The 27,482-nt window shown below is 38.2% G+C and overlaps 1 protein-coding gene across 3 annotated transcripts; it reads right to left on the bottom strand.

Moving 5' to 3' along the window:
* Nucleotides 1-7,290: 7,290 nt before the first annotated feature.
* On the bottom strand, nucleotides 7,291-27,023 carry LOC112187222 (DNA polymerase delta catalytic subunit). Of its 3 annotated transcripts, XR_005806289.1 has the most exons (31): nucleotides 26,659-27,019; nucleotides 26,438-26,548; nucleotides 26,130-26,236; nucleotides 25,870-26,029; nucleotides 25,461-25,653; nucleotides 25,209-25,344; nucleotides 24,857-24,994; nucleotides 24,083-24,160; nucleotides 23,213-23,304; nucleotides 22,337-22,403; nucleotides 22,150-22,221; nucleotides 20,437-20,523; nucleotides 19,154-19,273; nucleotides 18,965-19,063; nucleotides 17,739-17,846; nucleotides 17,532-17,627; nucleotides 17,341-17,406; nucleotides 17,134-17,190; nucleotides 16,961-17,048; nucleotides 16,781-16,860; nucleotides 16,190-16,303; nucleotides 15,901-16,015; nucleotides 15,650-15,822; nucleotides 15,492-15,563; nucleotides 13,781-13,855; nucleotides 13,605-13,694; nucleotides 13,333-13,493; nucleotides 9,083-9,156; nucleotides 8,810-8,897; nucleotides 8,167-8,514; nucleotides 7,291-7,717 (listed from the first exon to the last, which is right to left on the bottom strand). XR_005806289.1 is itself a non-coding variant. In XM_024325918.2 (30 exons), the coding sequence occupies exons 1-30, from the start codon at nucleotides 26,924-26,926 to the stop codon at nucleotides 8,427-8,429; spliced, it is 3,273 nt and encodes a 1,090-aa protein (XP_024181686.1). In that variant the 5' UTR covers nucleotides 26,927-27,019; the 3' UTR covers nucleotides 7,867-8,426. The 3 variants fall into 3 exon arrangements, 2 of the variants coding, with proteins under 2 accessions (XP_024181686.1, XP_040370255.1); XM_024325918.2 differs by lacking the exon at nucleotides 7,291-7,717 and having other exon boundaries at nucleotides 7,867-8,514; XM_040514321.1 differs by lacking the exons at nucleotides 7,291-7,717; nucleotides 8,167-8,514; nucleotides 8,810-8,897; ... (2 more) ...; nucleotides 13,605-13,694; nucleotides 13,781-13,855 and adding an exon at nucleotides 15,095-15,154 and having other exon boundaries at nucleotides 26,659-27,023.
* Nucleotides 27,024-27,482: the final 459 nt, after the last annotated feature.

The raw sequence follows: 27,482 nt of genomic DNA, 5'->3' as shown, positions 1-27,482 counted from the left end.
TCATCAGCGCCCAGGTCTCCCTTCGATCCCCAGTCTGTGCATAGCCATATATCCCTGTCAACCGCCATTCATCCACCGACCCCGGAGCACCAATAGACACGTCCACATGCCTCACCGAGTAGTTACGAACATGCAGAGGAACATCCATAGCATGGCTACGCCACGAGAATCGTCTCCCTTCGGCGAACACAAACAATTATCAAAGCCCACCTTTACTCGCAAAGTCTCCATTTGATTAGTATCACAAAGAGTCTCCGATAAGAACAGGATTCGAGGTTTCTCCTGCCGAATAATATCGACCAAAGCCCTACGCCTGTGGTTTCCTACAATACCCCGACAATTCCAGGCCAGAATCCGGAACGCCATGCTATCTCAGCCCGTCGGTTGCCCACCGCGTTTTCTGTTTTCTCAGAGCGCCGCTCTGCTAGGGTTTCAGGTCTTCAATATCTCATTTTAGTGGTTTTTATTAGAACCTCTCCCAACAAAAATGACCCACTTCAGAAAAAAAAAAAAAAAAAAAAAAAAAAAAAAAAAGGCATATTGATGTTAAGTAATTGGACTTTTATCCCTCCGACTATACGTGTATATATATATATATATATAGATATCATGTAGAACAATCGCATATATCATTATGCGGGTAAAACACGCAAGGAACTATACAAAGTAAAAGCATGTGTCGAGTCAAAAGTGAAGTGTTTCACTTGTTCCTGTTATTCCAACCATCTTGTCATAATTTTTACTGAAAGTCAACAAGATAAAATAAAAAGTCAACAAATTGGCCAGTCGACCCCAAAAAGTCAAGTGATTTCTCTCACTTGTCATCATTTATCCAATTACGTAGATGAAAAGGAGAACAGACGAACTGACCACGAAACTCTCTAGGTTATCGGTTATCTGGAGAAGGAATCATGTAAAAATCTTTCTGCATGCGTACAGTACAATTTACATGTTTAGACTTCCTCACCGTCAAACAATCAGTCGGATTATTGCAAAAATGTTTCAAAAATGGATCCATCAACTCCAACCCGTTTCCTTCATCTGGACAAACTGTTGGCGAAAAAAAAAAAAATTGGGGCTCCCTAGTCCCTAGCTACCTTCAAATATATTTATAAAAACAAAAATATTGTGTAATTTTAAACAACATAAAATTAAAAAATATTACAGCAATATCGCGATCTCAATATCATTTAACAAAATACTATATTAGTTCAAATAAAAGTATTGAAATTACAATAATGAGTACTCTTGTCTTACATTCGTGGCCGCAAAAGTTTCAATTAAGCTTGAATAGTCAAGCTTTTCAACCAAGTCTTTTTCAATAGATAACATAGCTAAACCATTTAGTCTTTCTTATGACATAGTTTATCGAAGATAAGATTTGATCAACTTTAATTTTGAAAAGCTTCTCTCAGCAGAGGCAACAGTAACCGGTATGGTTAACAGAATTCTGTATGCAATCCAAGCATTTGGGTAACAACCATCCATTTGCTTCAAATAGTTCAACACTTCAACTGCCCTTTTTGTTTCATTTGGTATAGCTTCTTTCAAGTAGCACAACTCAGAAAATAAATCACTCCCATTAATGTCAAAAACAACACCATCCTTCAACAAATCTTCAAGATTCATACAATAATTCATCAATCTTTTATTATCTGTAGACGTCAACTTCTCCAACTTGAATAAAAATCCAAAATCTTCTCCATATTTCTTACATTGTTCAAACCTACTTTGAAGTGAAGAAAGAGCTTGATCAATTATATAAAGAAAGTAACCAACTTTAAATGATTCCAAAGCTGATTGTGTCACCTCTTCATTGTCGCTTTCACGTTTCGAGACCATATATGTAGACATCTCCCCCTGATGTCTGCATCTCCCCCTGATGACTACTGTCATGGGAGTTCGGATAACTTCCGCAAACGATACTACCAACATGGTTCTCGAAAGTGGAATTAGGCAATGACTTAGTGAGCAAGTCTGCCACATTGTTCTCAGATCAAACCTAGTTGACTTTGATCTTGAGGAGAGTCTGTTTTTACTAATTAAGCTTGGTGTTGTCTCTTTGATGTAGCCTTGCTTCATTTGTTCAAAAGAAGCAGCATTATCCTAAATGCTCTTAGGCTCATCTATGGTAGACTTCAAACCACAATTATTCGAACATGCGTAATTATGGATCCAATTCATATACATTCACGAACCTCTTCGTGAAGATCAATAGTCTCTGCATGGTTCGAAGATATAGCGACTAGGGTCTATTCTATAGACCTCCAAGATATCGCAGTCTTTACCCATGGTGAACACTTAACCAATTTGAGAATGACCTTTGTGTGGGTTAGAGAGATACCCAGCATCAGCAAAACCTTCCAAAACGCAACTTAGTTTTGGGATGGGGAGAGGGGACGCAGGCCAGTGTTGGTGGCGTTCCTGGTGTGTGATGGGTCCGAATCCATCATCTCTCTGTAGGGATAAAGCATGCCCATATCAATCGTACATCTCAAGTATCTAAATATATCTTTTACACCAATCCAATGGCATCGCGTTGGCGCAGAGCTATACCTTAGCTAACAAGTTCACAACATATGGGATGTCCTGTCTTGTGCATGGAGCTAAGTACAATAATGCGCCTATTGTACTTATGTAGGGCACTTCCGCCTCTAGCACATCTTCGTCATCATCCTTTGGATGAAGAGGATCCTTTTCAGGATCAAAACTACGGATGATCATGGGGGTGCTTGAAGGCTTGACCTTGTCAAAACGCCTAAGCATCTCTCAACACGATGCTCAAGTTCCAAATCGAGACATAATCGTGTTCTCCCAAAATCCTTCATCTCAAAATCAGATTTCAAGTGTTCAGCGGTTTCCCTTAAGTCTTTAAGGGCTTCCAACGAAGATCATATCCAACATGAACCATGATAGAATCCAAAACTTGTTATGAAAACGTACGGGCATATCCCTTCCCAATCAAGTAGTCACTTTAGTGAGCATTTAAACCTTATTGTAAACGCGCTCCGTGGTCTAGAGCCTCTTGACTTGGGTAAATGAAGTTCACCATGAACCTTCATGTATATTTCGTATCTAGATCCCCATAGCGATACGTAGTGACCACATTTGTAAGCTGCATGTTCAGTTATTCGGAAGCTACCAAACTGACAGGGTAGTGGAGTGCAATGACATCCATTACGAGAGTATATGTCTCATCGTAGTCTATTCCAGGGCGTTATGTGAGAAGCCTTGTGCCATAAGGCAAGATTACCATATCTTTTTCTCAATATGCTTTCTAACGAAGACCTGTTAGTCAATAGGTTTTATGTTAGGAGGTGTTGGCATCACTGGCTCAAAAACCTTCCTCTTCGTTAGAGAATCCAACTTAATCTGGATCTCATCTTTCCATTTAGGACAAATTTGTCTACGTTGGCATTCATTCATCAACGGAGCGTGGTTCGATATCATTGGACTCAACAAACACATGTGCAACGAAATGCGCAACTACATCATCAAATATGATGGAGTTTCTATCACACGCCTCATGTACACTAGTGTAATTTTCATAGAGCTCTATATTCTCAGGAATAGGTTCTGACGCTGAGGCGTCCCACAACGATAACTGTAACCCATTCTCATGAGACGGATTTTGAATGTCGATGATCCAAGGATTAGGTTGTGCCAAAGCATCTTTCGAACCCACAGGCCTCCCATGCATCCTAGCTGGGGTCATGGCCTGTAACGCCAGAGTGTCATTCTTTATGGCGTTAGCGCTCTGCCTACCTCCTTGTAGGGTGGCACTACGTCCTCTTCTAGGGACGTACTTCCTTGCAGGAATATTTACAGCACGTGTAATCTCGTCACTTTAGTAGGGATCGGGATGAGACATAGTAGGGACAGACCACAACAATTTTTGTCGTTCCTGCTGAACATTCGTGTTCTTATCTCCCCCTAACAACGGGAAGACTGTCTCATCAAAGAGACATCCGCAAATCTAGCGGTAAGGAGATCGCCTTGCAAGGGCATTAAGTAGCGGACAATTGTTGGAGTCTCAAATCCAACCGAGTTGCTCACTCGTCTGTAAGGATCTATCATAGTGCGCTGTGGTGACACAATTGACACATAAATGGCTCACTCAAATATGCGTAAGTACAAAATACTTGTACCCAGTCACTAGCTGTAACGCAGAGATACATTGAGTGGCGGTAGGTCGTTGACAAATTAGCGTAGCTGCATGTGATATTGCATCACCTCAAGCGGATATAAGGAGATTGGTGTGCATTACCAATATCCGGACTACCATCGTAGTCATTTCCGCGAGACTATTTGGGTGTGTTCATGGAAATGTGATGTCCAACATCAATCTCATTGCAATAACCATCGAAAGTCTTCGATGTAAACACTCTAGCATAGTCAAATCCAACTGACTGAATAGGATGATACGGAGAGTGAGCCCGTTGTCATATGATATGTGCTAGGAGTGTAGTAGAAGCAGCATTTACAAATGGACAATGGCACCACACGTGACCAGCGTGTTTGCGTGTCAACCAACATCATGAGATATTTAAACGTCCGCAAGTTGGTTGAATCAGTCCACAGAATCCCCACAGATTCGATGGAAGAACATAATGAGTATTTTCATATCCTTTGCATAGGACGGTCTCAGTCCTAACTTCCCTTAAGGAACAGGTTTTGTAAAATGAGCGAGAGGCCTTAAAATCAACCAATGAGGATTTTGGTTGGGCCTGAGCGTCTTGTAGCGCTATTAGAAGCAAAATGTGTGACTACATCTCCCATCATGGTGTTGGAGCCATGGAAATTAGTATGTATGGCGTCATGGCCACTAGGAGGAACAACCGTGGCGTCATGCTCATGGTTGGCTCCATGTATGGCGTCATCACATGGAACGTGGGATGCCTTTCGGCGGCCCATGACAGCAGCAGCGCCAGAGGCTGCAATTGTTGCGGTCTTGCTAAGTCCAGGAATCAATTTTCGATTCTTGCTTCGTTTCGCTCAAAATGATGGATGTCCGTGTGAAGTCTTCAGTAGACGGATCATCGTATCATGACTAGGATGATGTATCATGTCGTGACTTAGTCAATATGTGTCTAAATCCAAGAGATCTTCTCTCATAACTTTTATTGGATTAATAGCTCGAATAGTGACATAGAGTCCACTAGAGAGAGATACATAAACTTCTCTAAGCTGTGCCTTTGTTCGCAATAGTTAGAGGTATTACAAAGGAATAAATTTCCGTTCTCTACATGCGTTTTCGCATGAAATCCATTGGCTATTCATAGGTGCCATTTGCCTAGGAGCGTAGAGAGTTTCTGTGACAGTAATCAAGGTGCCATTTGGCAAGGGGAACTTGGGCTATTCCATGTCCCCAAATTAATACTGATGGCCCAGCCATCATAGTCACAAAATCATATGCTCATAATCAAAATGGAGTCATAATGAAAAGAACTCAAAATTTTATTCATAAGCCAAAGGAGTTACATCATTGTCTCTTTGACCAAAGAAAATCTAATCCAAAATGATAGCTAATGCAAAACAATGGTAGTCGTCTAACTTCTTTCAGTAATTCCAAAATAAATGTGACCAGGTGAGTAGAGAGATGTCGGTGGAGCAAGGCTCACTTAAGTACCACTAATCTCATAACCTTCCTAGACATCACACTTAATTTGGGTTACTTTGAAGAATGGCTAAACCATTGGCATTTACTGCAAAAATATATGGCAATTGCCTATTACATCTCTTAGAAAAATAAAGACTTAAACAGAATTAACGATCTATTGATCCCAGCTAGATTTGTAGTCTTTAACCCTTCACTCTAGATCATCTTCTTGATCTTCTTGATCTTCTTGTTCCACATAGTGAGCTTCTCTTGCTTCACAATATGCTTTGTAGGCGGTGACAATTTCTTCACGAGCTCTACAAATGTGTACCCAATAACCGGATACTCCACATCGAGAACATACATCTCTTTGCTCAAACTCCATTGATTGAGGTGCTTTGAAAGCATCATTTAGATGGCTCTTAGTGTTGGTGGTGCCACCATCATGGCCAGAGGCGTTGTCTCCCTCTCTCTTTCCACGTTGATCTCTTCGGTTCCGTGTTCGCCTATTCTGGCGGTTACCTTCCTAAATAGAGCGATTATATGGACCAGAACGTCCAAAAGTATCCCTAAGATTAGGGTTTCGCTCTTGGCGCCCTCTCTTAGGGGCGCGACTATAATTGGATTCCTAAATATGCTCTGTTTTCACAGATCTCGAATTATAGTTCTTCACAAAGATGTTGTCATGCTTTTTAGCGACATTCATAGCTCCAATAAGCTCATGAAATCTTGTGATCCGTCTTGCAGTAACATCAATTCGATAGTTCTTTGCAACCATCAAAGTAGATACAGTGAAGGTAGAGAGAGTTTTCTCAATCAACATCGCATCTATACTCTCTTGACCACATAATTCCATTAAGGATTTAAAGCGAAGTGCTTCCGAGTTGTAGTCAAGAACTGACTTGAAATCACAGAAGCAGAGGCTATGCCATCTCACTTCTAGGTCAAGAAGGAGGGAGTCACGGACATTGCCAAATCTTTCTTCGAGTGAGACCCAAAGCCTTCTGGGGTCTTTTTCATTCATACACTCGTACTTGAGCGAATCATCCATATGACGAGTCATTCGGATGATGGCTTTCGCCTTATTTGCCTCTAAAGCTGCTCTATTTGCTTCCAAAACTTGAGCTTGCTCAACAGTTAGCACGTCCTGGCTAGGTTCGAGAATCGTCTCCAAGATTCTATCAACCTTGAGATGCTGGCAGACATCACGAACCCACCTGTGATATCCAGAGCCAGTTGTTCCTAATAGAGCAAAGTCCAATTTGTTCAGGTTACTCATCCTGAAAAAGAACAAGAAATTAGGGTTAGTTTAGGAGCGTAAAAGGCTACCACGAAAACATATAAAAATTTCTGAGCGTAATCGTTTCCAAGAAATTAGGAATTTCCGAGCGTAGTCGCTTCCAAGAAATTCGATTCCAAGAGGAATTGGATTAGATCAAAACAATGATGTTTGTGGTCGATCATTTCTTCTCAACAAACTCTAAGTTTGGAGGACTCTACAAGCTCCAAGTTTGGAGTGAGCACGAAACCCCACAGTTCGGCTTAATTAGGCCTCCCCTATGATGAAAAAAAAGGGATAGTAGAATGGTGTTTTCAATTGAAATTACGAAAGCAAAAGTGTTAAACTAAAAGAAAAATTACCTTTTTTCTATGTTTTGACCAAAAGTTGACTTTAACTTCCTTTTTTCTCTCTTTCTTTTTCTTCTTCTGGGCACGCTTTCTGCCCTTTTTTTTTTCTTTCTTTCTTCTTCCGCGGCGTGGGCTTCCTGCCCTTTTCTTTCTTTCTTTCTTTTTCTGGGAGCACATGGGCTGCGGGGCCTTTTGTTTTTTCTCTTCTTCTTCTGCAGTGGACCACAAGCTTTCTGTTTTTTTTTCATTTTCTGACACTGGGCCCCGTCTCTTTTTCTTTCTTCCCTTCCTCTTTCTTCCCATCCTCTTGGCCGAAGACGTCTTATCCCTTTTCTGGGTTTTTTTTCTTTCTGGTTTTCTGGTTCAAGGCGGAGCTACTGCGTCGGTGCTGGAGGCTGCAAGCGAGCTGGGGGCGCTAAGGGGCTGTGGTGGCCAGTGACTGGGCTAGGCTGGAAGTGGGCAGGGCAGCCAACTGGGCAGATGCAGCAACTGGGCAAAGTAGATACATATTCTGAATTTATTTGAACATAGATGGCATTATAGCTAACTAAAGTTTTAAAGTGACACTTACGAGTATTTTTTTTTTTTTATAATAATCGATTTCATATAAATAGTTCAGGCCAGAATGACACAATACAGATCCCCTAATGGGTAATTCACGTACCATTACATTTAAAAACATTGTGCTCCTTTAATTATACTAGAAGAAAGACAACAATAAAAGAAACTTTTGTTTTGGGCCATGACAGTAGAGATTTCAAGCGACAGAGATAGCCGAACTGAACCAGTGATGCATAAACATATCTACAACAGGAAACTTCTAGAAAAGGTGGACAAACTGAAAACCCTATTAAAATACAACTAGAAAACTATATAGATATAGAATTAGTGGCAAGTTGGTACAAAGGAGCAAATTAGAAAGCATCGAGACTGGTCACCTTCTCAGCTAAAGAAGATGCATTGAATGGCATTCATGCATTCCATATTGAGATACTAGTTAAACGAAAATGTTGAGATCTTCAAAAGTTGTTCCTGGTTCCACATCATCTTTGGTTTCAGTTCTTCACTCACAATTTCCTTTGCAGCAGAATGGACCAAAATCTGCCATACTCAACAAGGAGGAATAATCTTGCCCATGAGATATTCATCTTTTGCAAGTATAATATATATCTTGCCCATGAACTCTTTCAGGCAAATCTCAGAAGTTCCACCGGTCTAATTGCACTTTAGCTTCACCCATGTCTTTTTGTGCCTTCTTTCTCCTGTAAAATATAGGGCAATCCCGACTGGAAAAAAGCATAGCATATGTTAATACAAATGCATGCTGAGAGACACATTGCAGAAGTAAAATGATCGCATGTGACGACAGCTAAACAGAGTTGGATGTAGATTGTATTGCATATTACAACTCCAAATGCATGAGATGATTAGCATATGTTTTGTGTGTGTGTGTGTGTGTGTGTTTTTTTTTTTTTTTACTTCTATTTGAAAGAAAGCCAATATCCAAACAACTAAGCAATTCCCAACAGGGAACTAATAACGGAGCAGCGGAAGTCACTCGAATGGATGAAATTGGCCAACCTTGTGCAGAGCACATCTTGATGAAGTGAACCTTGGCACTCCTGGCACTGTGTCCATAAACGTGCAAAAAGAGTCTCCAGCTCAGAAACTGCAACCATTACAAAATCCATAATTTTTCAATCCATCAAGCAATTAGTACTATCCAAATGTGGAGGAATGTCGATTCAATTTAGCATATAAGCATAGAATACAAGTCAGAAATTGTCATTTTCTGTTCTTTTTCTGAGGAGAGATACTTTAACTAAACAAAACTTTTGAGTCCAAAATGCATACCATGAGCCACAGTTTTGCAGTAAAGTTCAGCTTCTCTTCCCTTACAGTGTGAGCACAGCGTTCTGTCTGAATTGCTGGTGAAAGGGAATGGTATTAGATCTTTACAGCAGAAAATTTAAAGAGGCACACATGGGCACTACCAAATCCATACCCTACAAAAATTTTACAATCGCTAAACCTCCAAGATGCAAGAATAACGTGTCTAAAACTGATTCGTTTAGTACGTCCACCAACAATATCAAGCACGCATGTACTGTAGCCCAGAATATGCTTCAAATAGAGTTGACCCCCTAAGTTAGTTGCCACTGATGCATGTATTATTGTGAAACAGCAAACTTAACCTCTCATGGTAAACTTTCAGACAAACATGGTAAAATGGACCTTAACACCTAATATCTTAACAGAAAGTTTGATAAAGTTTAGATCCTAGAAATGGAGCCAAATCCAACTTCACAAAGATGCTGTGGTTAACCTATGTGCTATAATGACATTGCTGTCTCCAATGCTTTAGGGGACTATCCATGGAGGCTGTGTTTCTGATGCTGAATTAGGTTAAAAATGCATTTCAGAAGCAAGATCCCATGCTTCTTGGTGTGCTTGAAAGTACTCAAGCAAGTTTTAACCATCAAAAATTTCAATTCTAAAACTACTCCACAACATAAGTGAGGGGTTAGTAAGAATGGTCAAGTTTTATGGTTTGCCCCCGTGTGGTCTGGAGTTAGAACCCTGTCACGGTATCTATCTAGCTACTAGAGTTTCCCTACACCTTTCAGATTTGAAAACATGTGGCTGCAACATCCTTCATTCAAAGAAAACTTCAAAAAGTGGTGGGATGAAGGAAACTGTGTTGGCTGGAATGGCTTTAGATTCATGAGAAAGCTCAAGAATGTAAAAGGAAAATTAAAGACATGGAGCCAAGAGACCTTTGGTGATATTGGAAAAGAAAGGACAGTCGCGGAAGCAAGAATAAACGAGCTGGATGAGGAAGAGAGGAATGCAGGTATATGTGCGGTCAAAAAAAGGGAGAGGGAAGTGTTAAGAGGGCGATTGGAGGAAATAGCCTTGAGCGATGAGATTTTCTGGAGGCAAAGAGCTAAGTTAGCATGGGCCAAAGAAGGAGACAACAACACAAAGTTCTTTCACAAGCTAGTCAATGGCAGAAGAAAGAGAAATATTATTGAAAAGTTGGAATTAAAGAACGGCAGGGTAGTGGAAGAAGAAGCTTTGATAGAGGAAGAGATTATCCGGTTTTACAAGAATCTCTATTGCAGCAAAGAGGAAGTGAGCTTCGGCATTGAGGGACTCCATTGGAGTCCAATAAACGAAGAGAAGGCAAGATGGTTGGAGAGACCATTTGAAGAAGAAGAAGTTAAAAGAGCAGTTTTTGTATGCGACTCAAATAAATCTCCGGGTCCAGATGGCTTTTCGTTTGCGGCTCTACAAAGAAATTGGGAAGTTGTCAAAAGTGATGTACTAGAGGTTATGGCAGAATTTCACACAAACGGTGTTGTGAATAAGGTGACGAATGAGACATACATTTGCCTTATACCAAAGAAAGCAAATTCTCTAAAAGTGGGGGACTACAGGCCTATAAGCTTGATAACATGCTTGTACAAAATTATTGCAAAGGTGTTAGCTTGGAGATTGAGGGAGGTGTTAAGTGACACCATTTCTGGCGCCCAAGGTGCTTTCATAAAAGGGAGACAAATATTAGATGCAGTTTTGGTGGCTAATGAAGTGGTCGATGAGACAAGGAAGAAGAAGAAAGAGGGGCTGCTATTCAAAATTGACTTCGAGAAAGCGTATGATCACGTACAGTGGAACTTTCTGGACTATGTTTTGGAGAACAAAGGTTTTGGAGATAGATGGAGAAAATGGATAGGGGGCTGTCTGAGATCAGCAAACTTTTCTGTTCTGATAAATGGGAGACCAAGAGGAAAATTCAGTGCTTCCCGGGGATTAAGGCAGGGTGACCCCTTATCTCCCTTTCTCTTTACCATAGTGGTGGACGTCCTGAGTAGACTTGTGGAGAGAGCAAGAGATTGTAGACTAATCGAAGGCTTGGTAGTCGGGAGGGAAGAGATTGAAATCACCCATCTACAATTTGCTGATGATACAATTTTCTTTTTGAAGGACGATGACCAGAATTGGAAGAATCTAAACATGGTACTAGAAAGCTTCTCTGTGTTGTCAGGACTGAAAATCAATAAATCAAAGTGTTCTGTAGCTGGTATTAACACTGAGGATGGGAGACTAGAATGGTTGGCTGCTGAACAAGGCTATGAGACTGGAGTTTGGCCTATGAAATACCTGGGTCTGCCCTTAGGCGGTAACCCAAAGCAAGCTTCGTTTTGGAACCCGGTTGTAGAGAAAATTGAGAAGAGATTGGAAGGTTGGAGAAGAGCTTTTCTTTCAAGAGGTGGTAGGCTGACACTGATTCAAGCAGTTCTGAATAGCCTCCCAACATACTACTTATCTTTATTCCAAATTCCGGTGGGAGTGGCAAAGAGGTTAGAATCTCTCTTGAAAAATTTCTTTTGGAATGGAGTCGCAGAGGGTAAGAAAAATCATCTAGTTCGATGGGAGTTAGTGTCGAAAAGCAAAGAAAGAGGAGGGCTGGGAATTGGGAACCTTATGGCAAGAAATAAGTCCTTTCTAGGAAAATGGCTTTGGAGATTCCCTTTGGAGAGGGAGTCCTTATGGCATGCTGTAATAAGGAGCAAATATGGTTATGATGCGAATGGGTGGGACACAAAGCCAATATCGGGTGGTTCAAGTAGAAGTCCTTGGAAGGATATTTCAACAGGAATTAGCAAATATTCCCTTTGTCATAAGCTATTTGTAGGCAATGGCAAAAGAGTGAGGTTTTGGGAAGACTCTTGGCTAGAGGATCAACCATTGAAATTCTACTTTCCAAGGTTGTTCAGACTATCAACTCACACTAACTTTCTGGTGGAAAGGTTAGCTACCCCTCTCACCTTTCCGATGAGCTGGGACTTTGGGTTCAGGAGAAACTTAAACGACTAAGAGATTGAAGAGTGTGCCTCATTGATGGCTAAATTAGAAATTGTCAGATTGCAGGAGTCCAAGCCAGATGAAAGGAGGTGGAAGCTTGAACCTAATGGGATTTTCTCTTGCAAATCTTTTCATATCTTTTTAACTAGTGGTGCTTCAGATCCAATCTTTGATCCTGCAAAGTTTATTTGGAACGTCAAGGTCCCTACAAAGGTGAAGATTTTGGGGTGGCTTGTGGTATTGGGGAAGACGAATACTTGTGATGTCCTTCAAAAGAAAAGACCGGGAAGTTGTTTTTCTCCTCACTGGTGCATTTTATGCAGGAACCATGGGGAAAGTGCTGATCACGTCTTTGTGCATTGTGAAGTGACTATTTCCTTATGGAAAAAGCTTTTTAGGGAGGCAAGAGTGGACTGGACAACTCCATTACAGAGAAGCGATTTGCTAAGAGAAAAACCTTTAGCTTTTGGTAAAGGGAAAAAGGCCAAAACCCTTTGGGGATGTGGGGTGCTAGCTGTTTGTTGGGTTGTCTGGTTGGAAAGGAACAGAAGAATTTTTGAGAACTATGGAGGTTTGGAGAGGGAAGACATGTGGGAGAGAGTCAAATTCTGGGCTTCCTTATGGGCTTCTATTTCTAAGGAATTCAAGGATTATAGTCTTTCCTCTATTATTCTTAATTGGCAAGCAGCTGTAGTTTAAGACCCTAAGTTGTGATTGTTCTTTTAGTCGTCATGCTAAATTTTTTCCCTAGCTGTCATTGATCTCTATAGCGGACTCCTTGTCCGCCTCTGTGTATTTTTGTTTTTATCTTTTTCAATAAAGAGATGTTTCTTTTCAAAAAAAAAAAGGATTGTAGGGTCAGGCAGGAGACCCAATTTTGAGGCCAGGTCCGCGAACCAAGTTTGGGGGATTTCTGGAATCAAAAGAAACATTTGAAACACTTCATGTCTGTGCCCTTCCGACATAGCTTTCTAGTCTTGCAATCTTACTAACAAAATGATTTAATGAATTAATTGCAGGCATCTTTTATATTGATAAGACTTTGGGGCCAAAGAATACTGCCACCATAATGTGTCCAGCCTAAGATTTATCAAACTTGTGAGATTGCTAATTAGAAATAAGCAAGTGGCTACAACTAAATCCTTTTAAGTAAACTTAAGGTCATTTTTTCTCTTCAGCAGGCCTGCAGATGAAAGCAATCAATTTTAGGAATACGAAAAATCTGCAAATGGTACCTAATTGGAGTTTTACAACCAAGGCAAGTGAGTTGTTTCTTTGCAAATCTCATTATGCCACTGTTGGAGGGAGTAGGCATTGAAATAGATCTTGTATGACTTCCATGGAGAAGTTCCGAGCTGGCATTCTTCAAAATAGGCTCAAAAATTCTTAAGAGTGGCTGTAAATAATCAAAAGAATATTGTAATATTAGACTATTAAAAAATATGAAGAGTCCAACAGTTCAAACCGACTAAACTTGCAAATTGAAAACACTATTAAACCAATTTACCTTGCTGATTTGGTTTTCAAGATAATATTGAGGGTCTATAGGAATGTTATTCTCGAGCACATAGATGGGGTCCTCTGACCTCTCATAAGCCTGATTATCATATGCTGATTAAGATTGATAGCCAAAGCCTAAAGCATATGCAGTGAAAAGAAAAGAGCAATCTACAGAAGGATTACCTTGGCACCTTTTGCAGCTTTGATAATGACATATGGTACTCGATCCCCAACCGTTGGAGCAGTGGCAGCATCTCGCTGACAAATGAAAATGAGCAAGAGTTGATAAGAGAAGGAATAACTTGTTTCAGAGTCAAGAAGCTGTCAGCATTTTACAAGGAACATCACATAAAAATGTAAAACGAAGGCAGGACCATCATTACCAGCCTCATTTGATACACAACATATTACAGTGCATTATACATGAGACAGCATTCTTATTCATCCAATCATTACAAGGGATTTGAAATATTTGAGGGGGTAGGAAACATACTCAGATGTTGCATAAGTCCTCTTCAATTTGAAGATGATTATTGTTATCAAATTCAAAGGTGTTTAATTAGTGCCCCACATCATAACAGCTTAAGCCTTTGCTACCCACAAACTTTGTCACAGTACCAGAGCAGAAGATTTTAATTCATATCCCTGAAACTCTAAACGAGTTCTATGTGTTGAGCTCTAATATAGAGACCTACATGTGAGCTGGAGAGATTATAACACAACCGTTGGCCCATATCCTAACAGCTTAAGCTTGACGGAATAGTGGTAACCAGAAAAACTTTATCAGGAATGAGGCATGTTGTTGCCATCAATGTAGGGAGTAAACATTCCAAAAGAGTTATGGTGGCTATCAATGTACCAAATAGGTTCAGGGAGTCCTTGGCTAGGGGCAGTGGCAGAGTCAGGAATATGATAAAGTCAGGTCACTAAGTCGCAGGTTGTTTTCTTCTTCTTCTTTATTATTATTTTTTTCCTAGGAGAACTAAATTGCAGGTTTGAGGGCAATACAGCAAACCACGAGTCTGAGAGTGCGCGTTCAATATACGCAATCTCCTAATTTTATTTTGAAAGAAGATCATAGGGATATCAATAAAAAAAAATTATTACATCATTTTATCACCAATAGTTGAGGTCATTTCAATATCTACAGTAGAATAACTTAACATACCAAAAATATAGAACTAATATGAATAAACTTTCAAAAATGCTCGACAAGTGAGAGAGCATGAGAATGGTTAATCAGCTCAACAAGTGCTTTATATAAATAGTGACTTAAATGTGTAAAAGGAACGGAAGATTGGAGATTAGCACAGTTACTAGGCATTTCAAGAAAGGAACAGGTCTTAAAGTTTTGAAACAGAGGGAAAGTCAGTGAAAGAGGGACTAGAAGACCTTAAAGCAATGGTACTCTTAGAATATTCCCTACAAATTACATTTCTATCTTTAGAAAACCAAGTAGAGTGGCTGAAATCCTAGAATCTGGTGAAAGCTATTTACCACATTAGAGTCTACTGCTGAATCTTGATCAAAAAGGTTGAAAGATCAAGCATGAGCCACCTGTCCACGAAACCAACCCCTCCTTAGACTATACCCCATACAATTTCAAGGTAACATGACTAATTCAAAATTTTCACCTAATTGAGCGTGTCTAGCATAGTCACAGTAGCAGGATTATAATGCTACTAGGAGAGGGTTGGGCTAAGGTCTGTCATACACTCCGCTTTAAGTTAAAAGCATTCTTTAACCTGCCTAAAGGCCAGGCATGAGTCTCTTGAGCTCATCAGCTAGACCCAAAAGTTACACCTACTATATTGGGCGCTAGGAACCTAGGATGCTTTCACCCCAAAAGAACAATGAAACAATTATAGAACAAACTAAGGCAATACTTCCATACCTTGCGCATACGCTCAGCAAGTTCAACATGAGCTGCCTTTACTCCATAATCCTCCCCAGTTTTTGACAGACCCTGCAAAATTATATGTTAAAAATCTTCAAATACTAAGACAGTGTAATGGCAGTGTAAGCCATTATTTATACTTAACATTGTCCTACCTTAGTGATAACCAAGAGTGACAAATCCATGCGGTTCATAAGAAGATCAGATATGGTGTTCTTGACAAACTGGACTGCCCCAGGAATATCTCTGTCAATCAGTATTTTGTGCAAGCACTCATTTACCAGGTTTTTTACCAATAAGCAATTGTCTCTTCGTACTGTTTCAATGCCTGCCATTATGGATCATGGATTAGTGGTACATTCAAAAAGACACTTACTAAAAAAAGAGGTAGAGAATTCTGATTAACCTTTAGTATCCATTTTGTCGAACTTCTCTGGATTTGTCCAAAACAAACCAGCATATCTCTTCTTGCTAATCAGAAGATATGGATAATAAACTTTCTCAAACTCGAGTTTGATAGGCTTCAAGACAAAAATACCCAAAATAAAAATTAGAAAATAGAAACTGTGAAAAAAAATCTTCCCCAGAACGTTATGTATGTATCTGACTGTGGGTATCCATCAGGTATCTATAAATTAGCAGTGTGTGAGACTGAGTACAGCATACTATTGAAATCAAGTGACATAAACTCGCACCTTTGTGAACGTGGCACTGATAGCATCAGCAGCTTCTCTTCCCAATTTCATTGCTGCTTCAACAGTACTTACACCGAATTGCACCATAACTGAATCTGTGTCCCCATATATTACCTAAGACAATAACAAATATCAAGAAGAGATAAAGATTGAGTATGAAAAAACAAGTAATATGCAAAAGAAAATTAAAATAAAATAAATTCATTGATTTATTCGTATAAATGTTTCAGTAAAGATATGAACTATATGCACATTTGAATAAAGTAAAAATCTGTTCACCTGTACATCAAAAATCTTCCAACTATTCAAAATGAAAATCTCAATAAAATGATAAGTGTATCAGCTACTTCAACCCTCTTTCCAAATAGGATTTAACCTTTATAACATGGTTTTAAGTGTTAAACACAATGCGAGACCAAGAAAATATATGTAAATTAGAACTATTTATATGGCTAAGACAAAAATACCCTCAATGGTCAAACATAAGAAATGCTTACAACACCAAAGAACATAAAAAAGTTCAACAACAGATGTTAAACCAGTTTTAAATGATTGCACACCCATTATTAAAAGAAAAGTGAGATGACATACCTCGGCATTATGTTCATAGCCTCCAAGAGTAGTAAATTTTTCTTTTACAAGGTTTTTTGTGTGCTCAATCATCTGTCGACCTTTACAAGACAACCAAATCTCAAGATCAGGCACGGTTCAATGAAGAATATCAATTCAGCAATATGATGATCAGTCAATCATTTTGTTTAAGATATATACCATAGCTCGTGACACTTGATGATATCTCCAAACATGGTAACTGACCAATTGTAGCTCCGGTAAACCCATATACGGAATTTGCACTTATCTGGACGAACAGACGTATATATACATACTTTTCATGAAAAATCTATTTTAAGAATGATAATAAGTTTTAACAGTTCGGAGTATACCTTTAAGGCCAATTGTCGACCATCTAGCACTGCCTTCTCAAGTGGATCCTTTGCTTCCTAGGATTTAAAAATAAAATTTATATAGTGGCATGCAGGAAAGGGTTAATACAGATGTCTAAGCTAAAAATAAAAGAAAGATTATCATCTTCAGAAGTTCTTTATTTTAAAATATTTAGCAACAGCCTAAAATAAGAAGAGGCATCATACCTTCAAATCCGCTTTTGCTCTCTTCCGAGCAGCTATTAGTTCTTCAAGAATTTCAGGAAGAATTCCCTAAAAGCACATCATGATGAAGAAACATTGAAATGTGTTATTCTCAAAAGGAAAACAAACAAACAAGAGCTTGGAATCTTCGAAGACAAGAACACACAATCATTAACATTTTAAAAGCCAATCACCTTTTGCAAATTCGGTTTAACAAATGTTTCTCCAGATGGAGTTTTGTTCACACATTCTGGAGGAAGGCTGAGTTTGCGTACATCTTCAGATCGGACCTTCAGAAAGAGAACAATTTTAATTTTAGTTCAAGCCTATTTGATGTCAGAAAATAAAATCCACTCCAAAAAATACAGAAGAAAATGGATAAAAAATATAAGAAGCATTACCAGGGTGCAATAGCATAGATTATAAGCCATCATGATTGAGGGGTACAGGGATGCAAAATCCAAAGTTGCAATTGGCTTTTCATAAAATCCTGCCTTTGCTTCCAAAACCTGGATTTTGTGAAATATAAATATGAAAACTCATACAACATCTGATACCATTCAAAGTCAGTATAACTGTAAAAGGGATCAAATGCATAGAAAAGAATGAACAAATCAGAAACAGTAAGTGCCAGGTTAAGACACATAATTTATACTTTGAATATGAAACTTGTGACTTGTGCACTGAGAAGAAAGCAATAAAATTACGTTTTCTTAAGTTGTAACCAAATGTAACTTCACTTAGATATACTTATAGGCTTATAGCACTCCAGAAAATTTTCATCACATTTGAAGATTTGATGAGATCATTCGACTATTGTACATCTACATATGTACCATGTTCCAAGTTGCCTAACATTCACCTCCATATCTAACATTGACTTGAAATAATTGACCAAAATCTCAATGTACCAAATGTGGGAGGGAACAGCATTTAAACAAACATAATCTATATCTGATGTTTCCGTTTAAGAAACTAATAGTCATAACAATGACTCTAGTAGTAAACTAGTACAAGTAATCGGCATAATATTTCCCCTACACATATGTACTGAACTTCAAAATGACAAAGCTCATTTATTCATTTACTTATTTTGCTAATAAACGAAGAAATCATTTAAAATAAAATCAGTAAAATATAAAATTATCCTACAGTGGACAAGTGGTGCACCTGTAACCTAGTAAAGAGACAAAATACAAAATTATCATAGTATCGATATTATATGATGATGCACCATTCCTATTAAAAATAAAAGAAAAATAAAATAGAAGAACAAAGCAAAAATAGAGTAAGATACTGCATCACTAATCTATCTCACTCATCTAACCCAACAACCCCTCCTCATGGGGACCAAGGATAAGTAGCTGAATACCACCGAAATAGATGTGAATTTAATAAAACTAAAACTTGGTTATTGCTTCTTAGTCTATTTTGGATTTAGATGATTGGTGTTTTGTGTCTCTTCCAGTTTGAGGATCGTTTCTATTTTGGACTGCTTGTCCGCTTTCATTATACTTCCTAGTTTTCAATATATACTAAAACAAAAGAAAATCAAAACCAGTTTTCATTGTATTTCCCAATTTTCATAATATACTAAAATGAAATCCAATCAAAATGATGAACTTACAGTGGCACCTTCATATGTTCCTTGTTCAGATCCAGCCTGTTTGACATTTGGAAGGAGAAGGTTCTTTTGTTTAGCCTTCCTAAGAAGTTGAGAAAGCACCTGAAAAAGGTCGGGTAATGTGTCAAACATCTGGTATCTAAGCTATTTTATTATTGTCAATTCCACATATGTAGAATACATTAAACAAACCTTGATGCTCTGCCCTCTGGAGAGTAGAAATGAGATGGGAACACCAGTGACTCGAGCCATCTCTACATAATTGTAAATAAACATAAGTTTGTCCAAAATCCTCTGTGGGAGGTAAGCATCCTGCAGTGAAATAGGAAAGCTGATTATATATATTACATAATTCACTGTTGATTTTCTTTCATTTAATGTATATTTGATAATATGTTCTCATCCATTTGCTAGATAAGCAGCACAAGATATGATACATCAGACAATATCTATAATCTTTTATTAGAAGTCCAAAAAGAAACCCTTATTAATAATTTTTTTAACAATATAAACCATGGATTAGAAGTCAACCTCAGACTACAGATTGCATTTATATAACAAAATCCTAATGCAATGCCGCTTTCAAACTAATAAGACAACACATAGGTTTGAATCTAAAATAACAGTAGAAGCAGATGCCCAAAAAGAAGACCAAACTTCAATCTAGTCTCTATCCCATAGCTCTTCCACTTCTGCCCTGTACTCTTGAAAAGCCCATCTATTCCTTTCCATCCAAATCAACACAATTAGTTCTAAAATTATGTAGAGGCCCACGATACCTTTACCATTCCTATAAACCTCAGAATAAAAATAGTTCCACTAATGGTCGTATGCCTTCTTAATGATGATTCTAATAACCAGCCCCTCCATCTTCTTTACAAGCACCTCCTAACCACCTACATTGCCATAAGACCAGCATCCAATATCTGCTTACCTTTTCCTAAAACCCCTTAATCCTGAAATAATTTCCCCATACACTTCTCTTAACCTGTATGCCAAAACATCAGTAACAAGCTAGTCATGATACCATGTCCGACGGTCAGGCTTATGGTTTGCTCCCAAGTGGTCTGGGTTGCAAATCCCTCACAGTACCTACCTAGCTAATTTCCAGAGTTCTGTTTTCTGTTTTCTGTCTTCTAAAGATTGTAGGGTTCAGCAGAAAGCCCCAGTTACTGTAGCATTGTAAGAAGTACAATCTCCAGGAAAGAGAAAAAAAACACAGAATTGTTCAATCCGTTTCATTGACCAGAAATTCTTTTATTTGAAAGGAAGTAAGAAACTTAACAATAAACAATCACTTTCATCATGAGGTTTATCACAAGAACAGATTGTAAGAGTCTAAATGTAAATTGTACAGTCACGGGCTCGAAGACAATCTAGCAATATATCTGAGACTGCAGAACAGCCATAAGGAACTGATAATACTAATCTGAGTAAGGTGGAAGAATCAAAATATGATGAAACCAGATATGTACCTTCAGACAATACTCAGCAAGTCGCCTCCTAGTTTCCGCATTGCCATTCTGAAGATCAGATATTATGGAATGGTGGACGTCCTCTTTCTGCAATTTGTCCAAATGGTGCCAAGAATATAGCAGCCAGCATAAATCATTACTTGCCACAAAATGAAATCAAGGAAAAAATAAATCATTCACACAAAGATCAAATGCATAATACAAAGAAAATTGATTGACATTTGGCACTCAAAACTCAGAGTTGATTAGTCGTATTTCTCCCAGGCAATAGATAAGGTATGACAAACAATTTTTGAGAACTCGTTTTAACTAGCAAGCTTTGGAAGCTTGGCCGTCAAATAATGGGCAAGAGGTAAAGTTGGGAATTGTGAGTGGGGAAACATAGGAAACTAAGGAAGTGTATACCAAAGGATAACTTGATTCAGCATTTAAACATGCTAAACTATACATTTCTTATTAAAGCCTCAAAATATGTTAAAAAGAAAGAGAAGTACAACACAAGCAACAAGGTACCGTCTGACAAAATATGCCCCTACATTGCAATCAACTTAAGAAGAAAAAAAGAATAACACTACTACAAGAGACGATCAGATAAAAAAAGTATAAACGACCAGTCACCTACACTCAAGAGGAAACGAACCCAAAAAGCTACTCAAAAGTGAACTCTATCCCATAAAAGCGAACTCTATTCCTATTGGTCAGTGACGCATTAAATGGTTCAGATATTCTGCATCTGCTGTTTGCACCCGACAAACTACTGAGAAGAAAATACAGTAATTAGGTCTCCTCCATGCACCATGTCATGGGTTCTCACTTTCTCATGAGTCATGAGCAACTATTCAAGCTAATTCTGGTTAGTTAAGGGGTATTTCAATTTCTACATTGCTTGGGGAGAGAAGAATTATCCAGCAATTTCAGCAGTAAGATTTGCCAGAGAAGATTCCCCTGATAGCTCCAACTTCCAAATTCTGTTATCCTGCCTGAACGGACAAACATGACTTATATAGTATTCATCAACTGAGTCAGATCTCCAGCTTCTTATGATTCAAGTTTCCGCTGAAACCAAAATCCTCAGAAAGAAGAGAGAGAACCCAAAAAAAAGCTAGCAATGGAGGTGTTATGAAAATGGGATAGAATAAAAAGAAGAAAACTCATCGCAAAACCTCAGTCTCCCCATTCCAACCCCAAACTTACAAAGACAAGCAAAGGAACTTTGGCATTCAGAGATAGATTTCCATGGCGAAGAACTGGAACATATTATTCGAATTTCAGGATCCCCATTCTCATGCAGCCTTTAGGTATTCTGAATGACAGCATACCAGGGTAAGAACCTCTCCAATTGAAGCTTCCATAAGCCCATATTTTCCCTTACATGCTAATCCATACTTGTCCACATGTTCATAGATTTTGCCATCGTTCCAATTGATAGAAATAGTAAAAGCAACAAACTACCAGACATATACTAAGAGTCTCTAGTTTCAGCTGGAGATTGAAAAAGTGGTAAAAAGAAAAACACAAAATAAAAAACTTAGAAAAATGGAAACAAATAGAAACTTTTTTAAATGCTAATTTGAAAGTTTAGTACAGTAAAAAGTTCTTTTTGTATTTTTGGCCACACAGCAAAGAGTTCTTTTTGGGTTAAATAGTGAAATTCTACATATACAGAGCAAAAAAGAGTGACTTCGTATATTTAGATGGGAGCAAAATCCTCACCTGCTCAGAAAGAAAGTGTGCTGAGACAGAATTCAATGAATATGAGCTTAATTTATAATCCCGTTGCATAACCTACAAGGAAAGAAAGACAACAGAATATCTTAATTCCCTAATCTACATGACATTCCACTAGCAGCAAATCTCAAGAACAAATGACGAACTAAATTTTAGCAAGACAGACATAAACCTGGAGTATATCAAATTGAACCCTCCCTTCAATTGTTACTTCTTTACTTTCCCTGGTTCCCATCTGCCTGTTACACCAATACTAACAGGTAAAAATTAATTCTGGAAACAGCAGAAATTTATTTTAAAACAAGGACATTTTGTGTAAAATTGTAAGAAATGGTAAGCAAAGTAATGATGCATCACTTAAACAAGAATATTTCATATAGCAGTATCTCCCAGCTAAACATATGACAATTGAGATGAAAACAATTTGTATCGCTCTCTACCAGAGCATTTCTACTTCCACATTTGTTTATTAAAGATCAATGTGTCTTCTGAAAGCCCATTCAAATAACTCATATGGAGTAGTGTCCACCATAAAAGCTTTCAAACATCTCAACAGTCACACTGAGGCTAAAAACCATCAAGATGCATGTTAAAAAGTAAAAACATAACACAGAGATGTCATCAGTATATTTCCACCCCTCCCCATGTTGGAGACTTGAGAAAATAAAATTTGATGGAAATTTTGTTATGTCGATGGAATTTTAAAAAACAATAATAAGAAAAAATCATCAATAAGCCATAAATAGAAGTTAATGAGAAATAGAAGTGAATGAGAAATAGGAACATTTTCAGACAGCACAAACGGATTGGTAAGCTGCAAAGCGGCTTCCACAATGAGTTATACAGACTAGTAGAAACAGGTGCAAAAGAACAAAGAAAAAGGTAAATGTCGGGAGAACCTCATCTTGTATTTAGAGCATCCAACCTAAGTGTCTGAAACCCATTGAATTAAAGAGAAGATGACAAGGACCTTTTTGAATTAATTTAATATTTAGTGGCCAATATTTTTAATACTAGTAACACAAACCAAATCAATTCAACTTATTACCTTGAAGAAAAAGTAGTGTCTTTGACCCGAACCCTGCTGTTTCTGATGCGCCCAAGTATTGGAAATTCAGGTATTCCCAAAGTCTCAGCTCTCTATAAACCAAAAATAGGGACAATGATAAAGCTCAAACAGCTCAAATTTGTTCACATAATCAATGAAAATTGATCATAAAAGGGCCATGGTGCCACAAGCATTTATACTTTATATAGGTGTTACAAGGACAAGCTTAGGATTCTCTCTTACCCTTACCCCCCCCCCCCCCCCCCCCCCCCTCCTCCTCTCCAACAAAAAAAAAAGGAATGGATGACTTGGACAGGGCTACACCTTTGGGAAATGTCTTGGCTTTAGGGGTGAGTCCACTGATAACTTTTACAAGGACATGATACCACCGTCGTTATACGAACTAGGCAAAATGAAGTGTATTTGTAAAAGGACTATTAGGTATGATATGAAAGCATTTGTATATATAATTATATATACAATAGTGAAAACAGGGTTTTTTTTTCAGACAAAACACTGAAACAGGAAGTTTATTTACAAATTCAGTAAAATGCAAAATGTGGAACAAGAAGTCCACGAAAGAAAAACAAGTTACAAAGCCTAAAAACAATAATAAGGCAATTTCAATCATTCAATTTGAAACTAAGAAAATAACAAATAGGTAAAATGTGGCACAGAAGAAAGTAAATAACTAAATACCTCTATCAGAATTAAGTAAAAATGTTTTACTTAAGTCTGTGTAGTGTCACCACTTTGATAAACTGATCATGTTCATATGAGGAAAACAAAAGCAAAAATAGTGGCATATTTTCATTTTTAAGTCTTGTCCCATGTTATTCTAAATGGATAGTAAAATTCAGTGTATCTTACCTCAATGAGATATGGCAAATCAAATTTACAGATGTTATATCCAATTATGACATCTGGGTCTGCCTCACGGATTAAGTCCTACAAGAAGAATCTGCTTATTACACGAATATCACAGGTAATCATACATAAGAACAATTGGTAATGTTTAAATTTAGATCAAGATTGATAAACCTTTTCAGCATACAACCTTACTGTTACTAGGGTGAAAAGGTTTTTGTCCATTTATTACTTTTACATATAAAACCATGTAAAAAATAGATAAAGAAAAACAGTATGCTAAGATAGAAGTTAATGGTTGGCCCACATACTACAAGCTCAATATTTCAGGAATAGTAGTAAACCAGCAACAGTTATCGTCGTTCATTGCAAGAGAACGGACGAGAGAGGATAGGGTAACTTCTTATTTCTCATAATCAAATCCACATTTGGCAACAAAATGAATTACTTACAAATTACATTTAGTGGAAGCCAATCATATTTGTAAGTTTGTAACAAAACCTTCTTATTTCCCACAATCAAACAAACCTTGGGCAAGAAAAGAATTACAAAGATCTTAACAACATCACGGCATGTCAATTATCATTTAACCTAGCTATGTTATTTACTTAGAGATTATTTTTGGTGGAAGCCAGTCATGTTTGTAAGTTGTAACATAAACATATTGAGTAAAAACGAACCATTTTAGTTTGTTAATATGGCAGGCGCATAAAAAGTAAAAGGTATTTTCCCTTTTCTTATCAAGTAAATGAGCAAATGTAAATTCAGAAGTATTACCCTCCAAGCCAGCAAGACTTCTCTTTCTGTATCAAAGGAAATCACATCAGCACCAGCTATAGGGGAGCATGACTTAAGAGTCATAACATTACGAATAAATGGCTGATTCTCTCCCTGCAAAGTAACTAGGTTGGCCACCTGTAGAATATTTGAGGTTATTTCAGAAGTAGCAACTCATTACAGAAACAACTTTTTTGTCATAAAAAATAATAATAATCATTATTGTTATCAGTATTATTAGTGTTTGTTGTTATTACTACTACTACTACTACTATTATTATTAATTATTATTATTTTAAATCCATGAAACAAGTTGCAAAATTGTTTTCACTAAGAATGAAAAGTACGGAACCTGGATGACAGGATCATGCTTGGCATCAGGAAAATGACCTTTGCGTCCAGCACACTCAATGTCAAAGCTTAAAATGCGAAACGGAGCCATCTTCGAAAATTCACCTTCAGGAGCATGGCTGATCACGTCTGAATATCTAAGAAAATGGTTGTCAAGAAAAAATCTTTCAAGTAGGAAAAAGCTCAATGCACAAATAACATTTGCAAAATTATTCACCAAACCACATCTAATATCTTATATACGTAAGGATACAGGCAATTGAACTCTAATTGGCAGTACGATGTACTCTTTGCTGTCTTATATTTTCCGGCAGGTACCTCAATCCAATTTCCACCAACTATGTTGCAATCAATCATGAATCGAAGAGCAAACAGAACATTGCTTTCATATGTCATGAAGCTCTTCTCACCAACACCATCAATTTGTATGCCTTTATCAAGAATACCTGGAACAAATTGACAGAAAAATGAAAAACCATGTTTAAAGCAAGCCTGGCGATTGCCAAAAAAAACAAAAGAGAAGGATAATGTAACAATGTCCGTCACATTCCACCACAATATGTACACCCCTGATTTTAGGTTTTCCTAACTAAAGGAACACAGATCATATACTACAGGTAAAGTACTTCATGTTATGAATGGTAATGAATATAAAGCTTTACCCCGGCAGCGGGCCACCATTGTTGGCAAAGAAACAACAATTTTGAGAAAGGGATTGGAATCCTGCTGCTGGTAATACATTATATTCCTCTTGTACACCATTTCAACACGTCTAATGAACATTGATGCCTTATTGTTCCTGTTTGACTCCCCCATCTTCGCCTATTGCATCAGCAAACACAAAAAGCATAACGAATTATAGCAACTCAGTGACCAAAACAAGGACATCTGAGCATGCTCAAGAAATAAAAAACCAAAGTACCTCGAGAGTCTGACGAAACCGAGGAATATCATCATGTCCCATCCCTGGAGGGCAGTTGATATAGAAATATGGCTCGAATCCATGAACGTGGCAGCAAACACTATGTCCTAAGACAATGTGACAACTTATCAGACTCAGAAGATAAATTCATCAGGTTATAAAATTATAACCATCGTTGAAGCTAATAACTTCCTCGAATAATTTTGCAATCTCTGAAACTAAAGGTGATGCATAAAATCAATTCAAGATTGCGGCTTTTCTCGGCTTTCAAGAGTAGAAATTGAAAGAAATTACGAGCAGGTGCTAACCTTCCTTTGTAACCCCAAATATTCTGATAATGGCAGCAGGACCGGACCAATTAGGCAACAATTCTCTATTGCTCTCTCCAATCACATAGTCAATCTCCAATTGCTGAAACACTAAATCCGAAACCCGAAACAAAATAATCAAATCACAAGATCAACAACACCGAAAAATTGGAAATTATTATTGTATACAGATTAAGCAGTTCAAAATTGGGGAAACTGACGGATGCTTTTGGAGGCGGACTTGTAGGCATCGGAGAGAGGTGGGCGGGCCCACCTGGTGAGGCGGGAGGCGAGGGATTGGCGCTGCTCACTGTCGCGGAGAATGAGGTCGTCTTCGGTCTCGAGTAGGGTTTCGTCGAGGAAGACGTCCTCGTCGAGAAATTCCTCTTCTTCTTGAGACGCGGCGCGCTGCTTGGGCGGTGGTGGGTTCACCGGCGACGGCTTCTGCGGCGGTGCCGGGCGTTTTCGGGTTTTGCCATTGTTGCTCATGGCGAAGGGTTTGGAGGGTTTTGGAGCGAGAGAGTAGCGAGAGAGTGTTGAGAGCCAAAACAGACCAGGTTCCCGCCAGTATTTAGGTGAGAAGCTGCCTCTTCTTTTTTCCTTTTTTTTTTTTTCTTCGAATTATAATTAACTAGCAGGTCCAAGCACTATGTGTGTGAAGACTGAAGAGAAGTTAAAAGTAGTCTAGAAGAGAAGTTAAAGTTCTAGAGAAACTCTCCATACAATTACCACATTTTCTGCTTTTTTTAATTTATTTTTTTAGGTAACGACCTTTAATTACAAATTCTCATATTTCTTTCCCGTGCGCAAAGGCTAGAGATGTGGTTCCCATGCAGTCAATGTTCATTTGCATTAAAGACATAAAGGATAGTTAAATTTCTATGGAATTACGAAAATTACCACTCTAGTATCACGATACATCAGCCCTCTCTCTCTCTCTCTCTCAAATCCATTTCTCCCCAAAATCGAAACCTCCATTTCTCCCTAAAATCAAAACCTCCATTTCAGCGGCGAAGTAACAAAGCAAGGTTTCGGCTTTAAAGCA

This window comes from Rosa chinensis, chromosome 2 (genome assembly GCF_002994745.2).
Source record: "Rosa chinensis cultivar Old Blush chromosome 2, RchiOBHm-V2, whole genome shotgun sequence".
Classification (NCBI taxonomy): Eukaryota; Viridiplantae; Streptophyta; class Magnoliopsida; order Rosales; family Rosaceae; genus Rosa; species Rosa chinensis.
Note: the sequence above shows the minus strand (reverse complement) of the source record. Positions and strands in the feature narration are given on the sequence as shown.

Bases quoted from the DNA above. Each gene is read 5' to 3' on its own strand.
- LOC112187222 (XM_024325918.2), bottom strand. From the start codon at position 26,926: ATGAGCAACAATGGCAAAACCCGAAAACGCCCGGCACCGCCGCAGAAG. The intron at 17,407-17,531 runs GTGATTGGCTTT...ATGTGCTTTTAG, and splicing joins TTAAACCGAATTTGCAAAAG to GGAATTCTTCCTGAAATTCT. The intron at 8,515-8,809 runs GTTGGCCAATTT...GCTTTTTTCCAG, and splicing joins CAAGATGTGCTCTGCACAAG to TCGGGATTGCCCTATATTTT.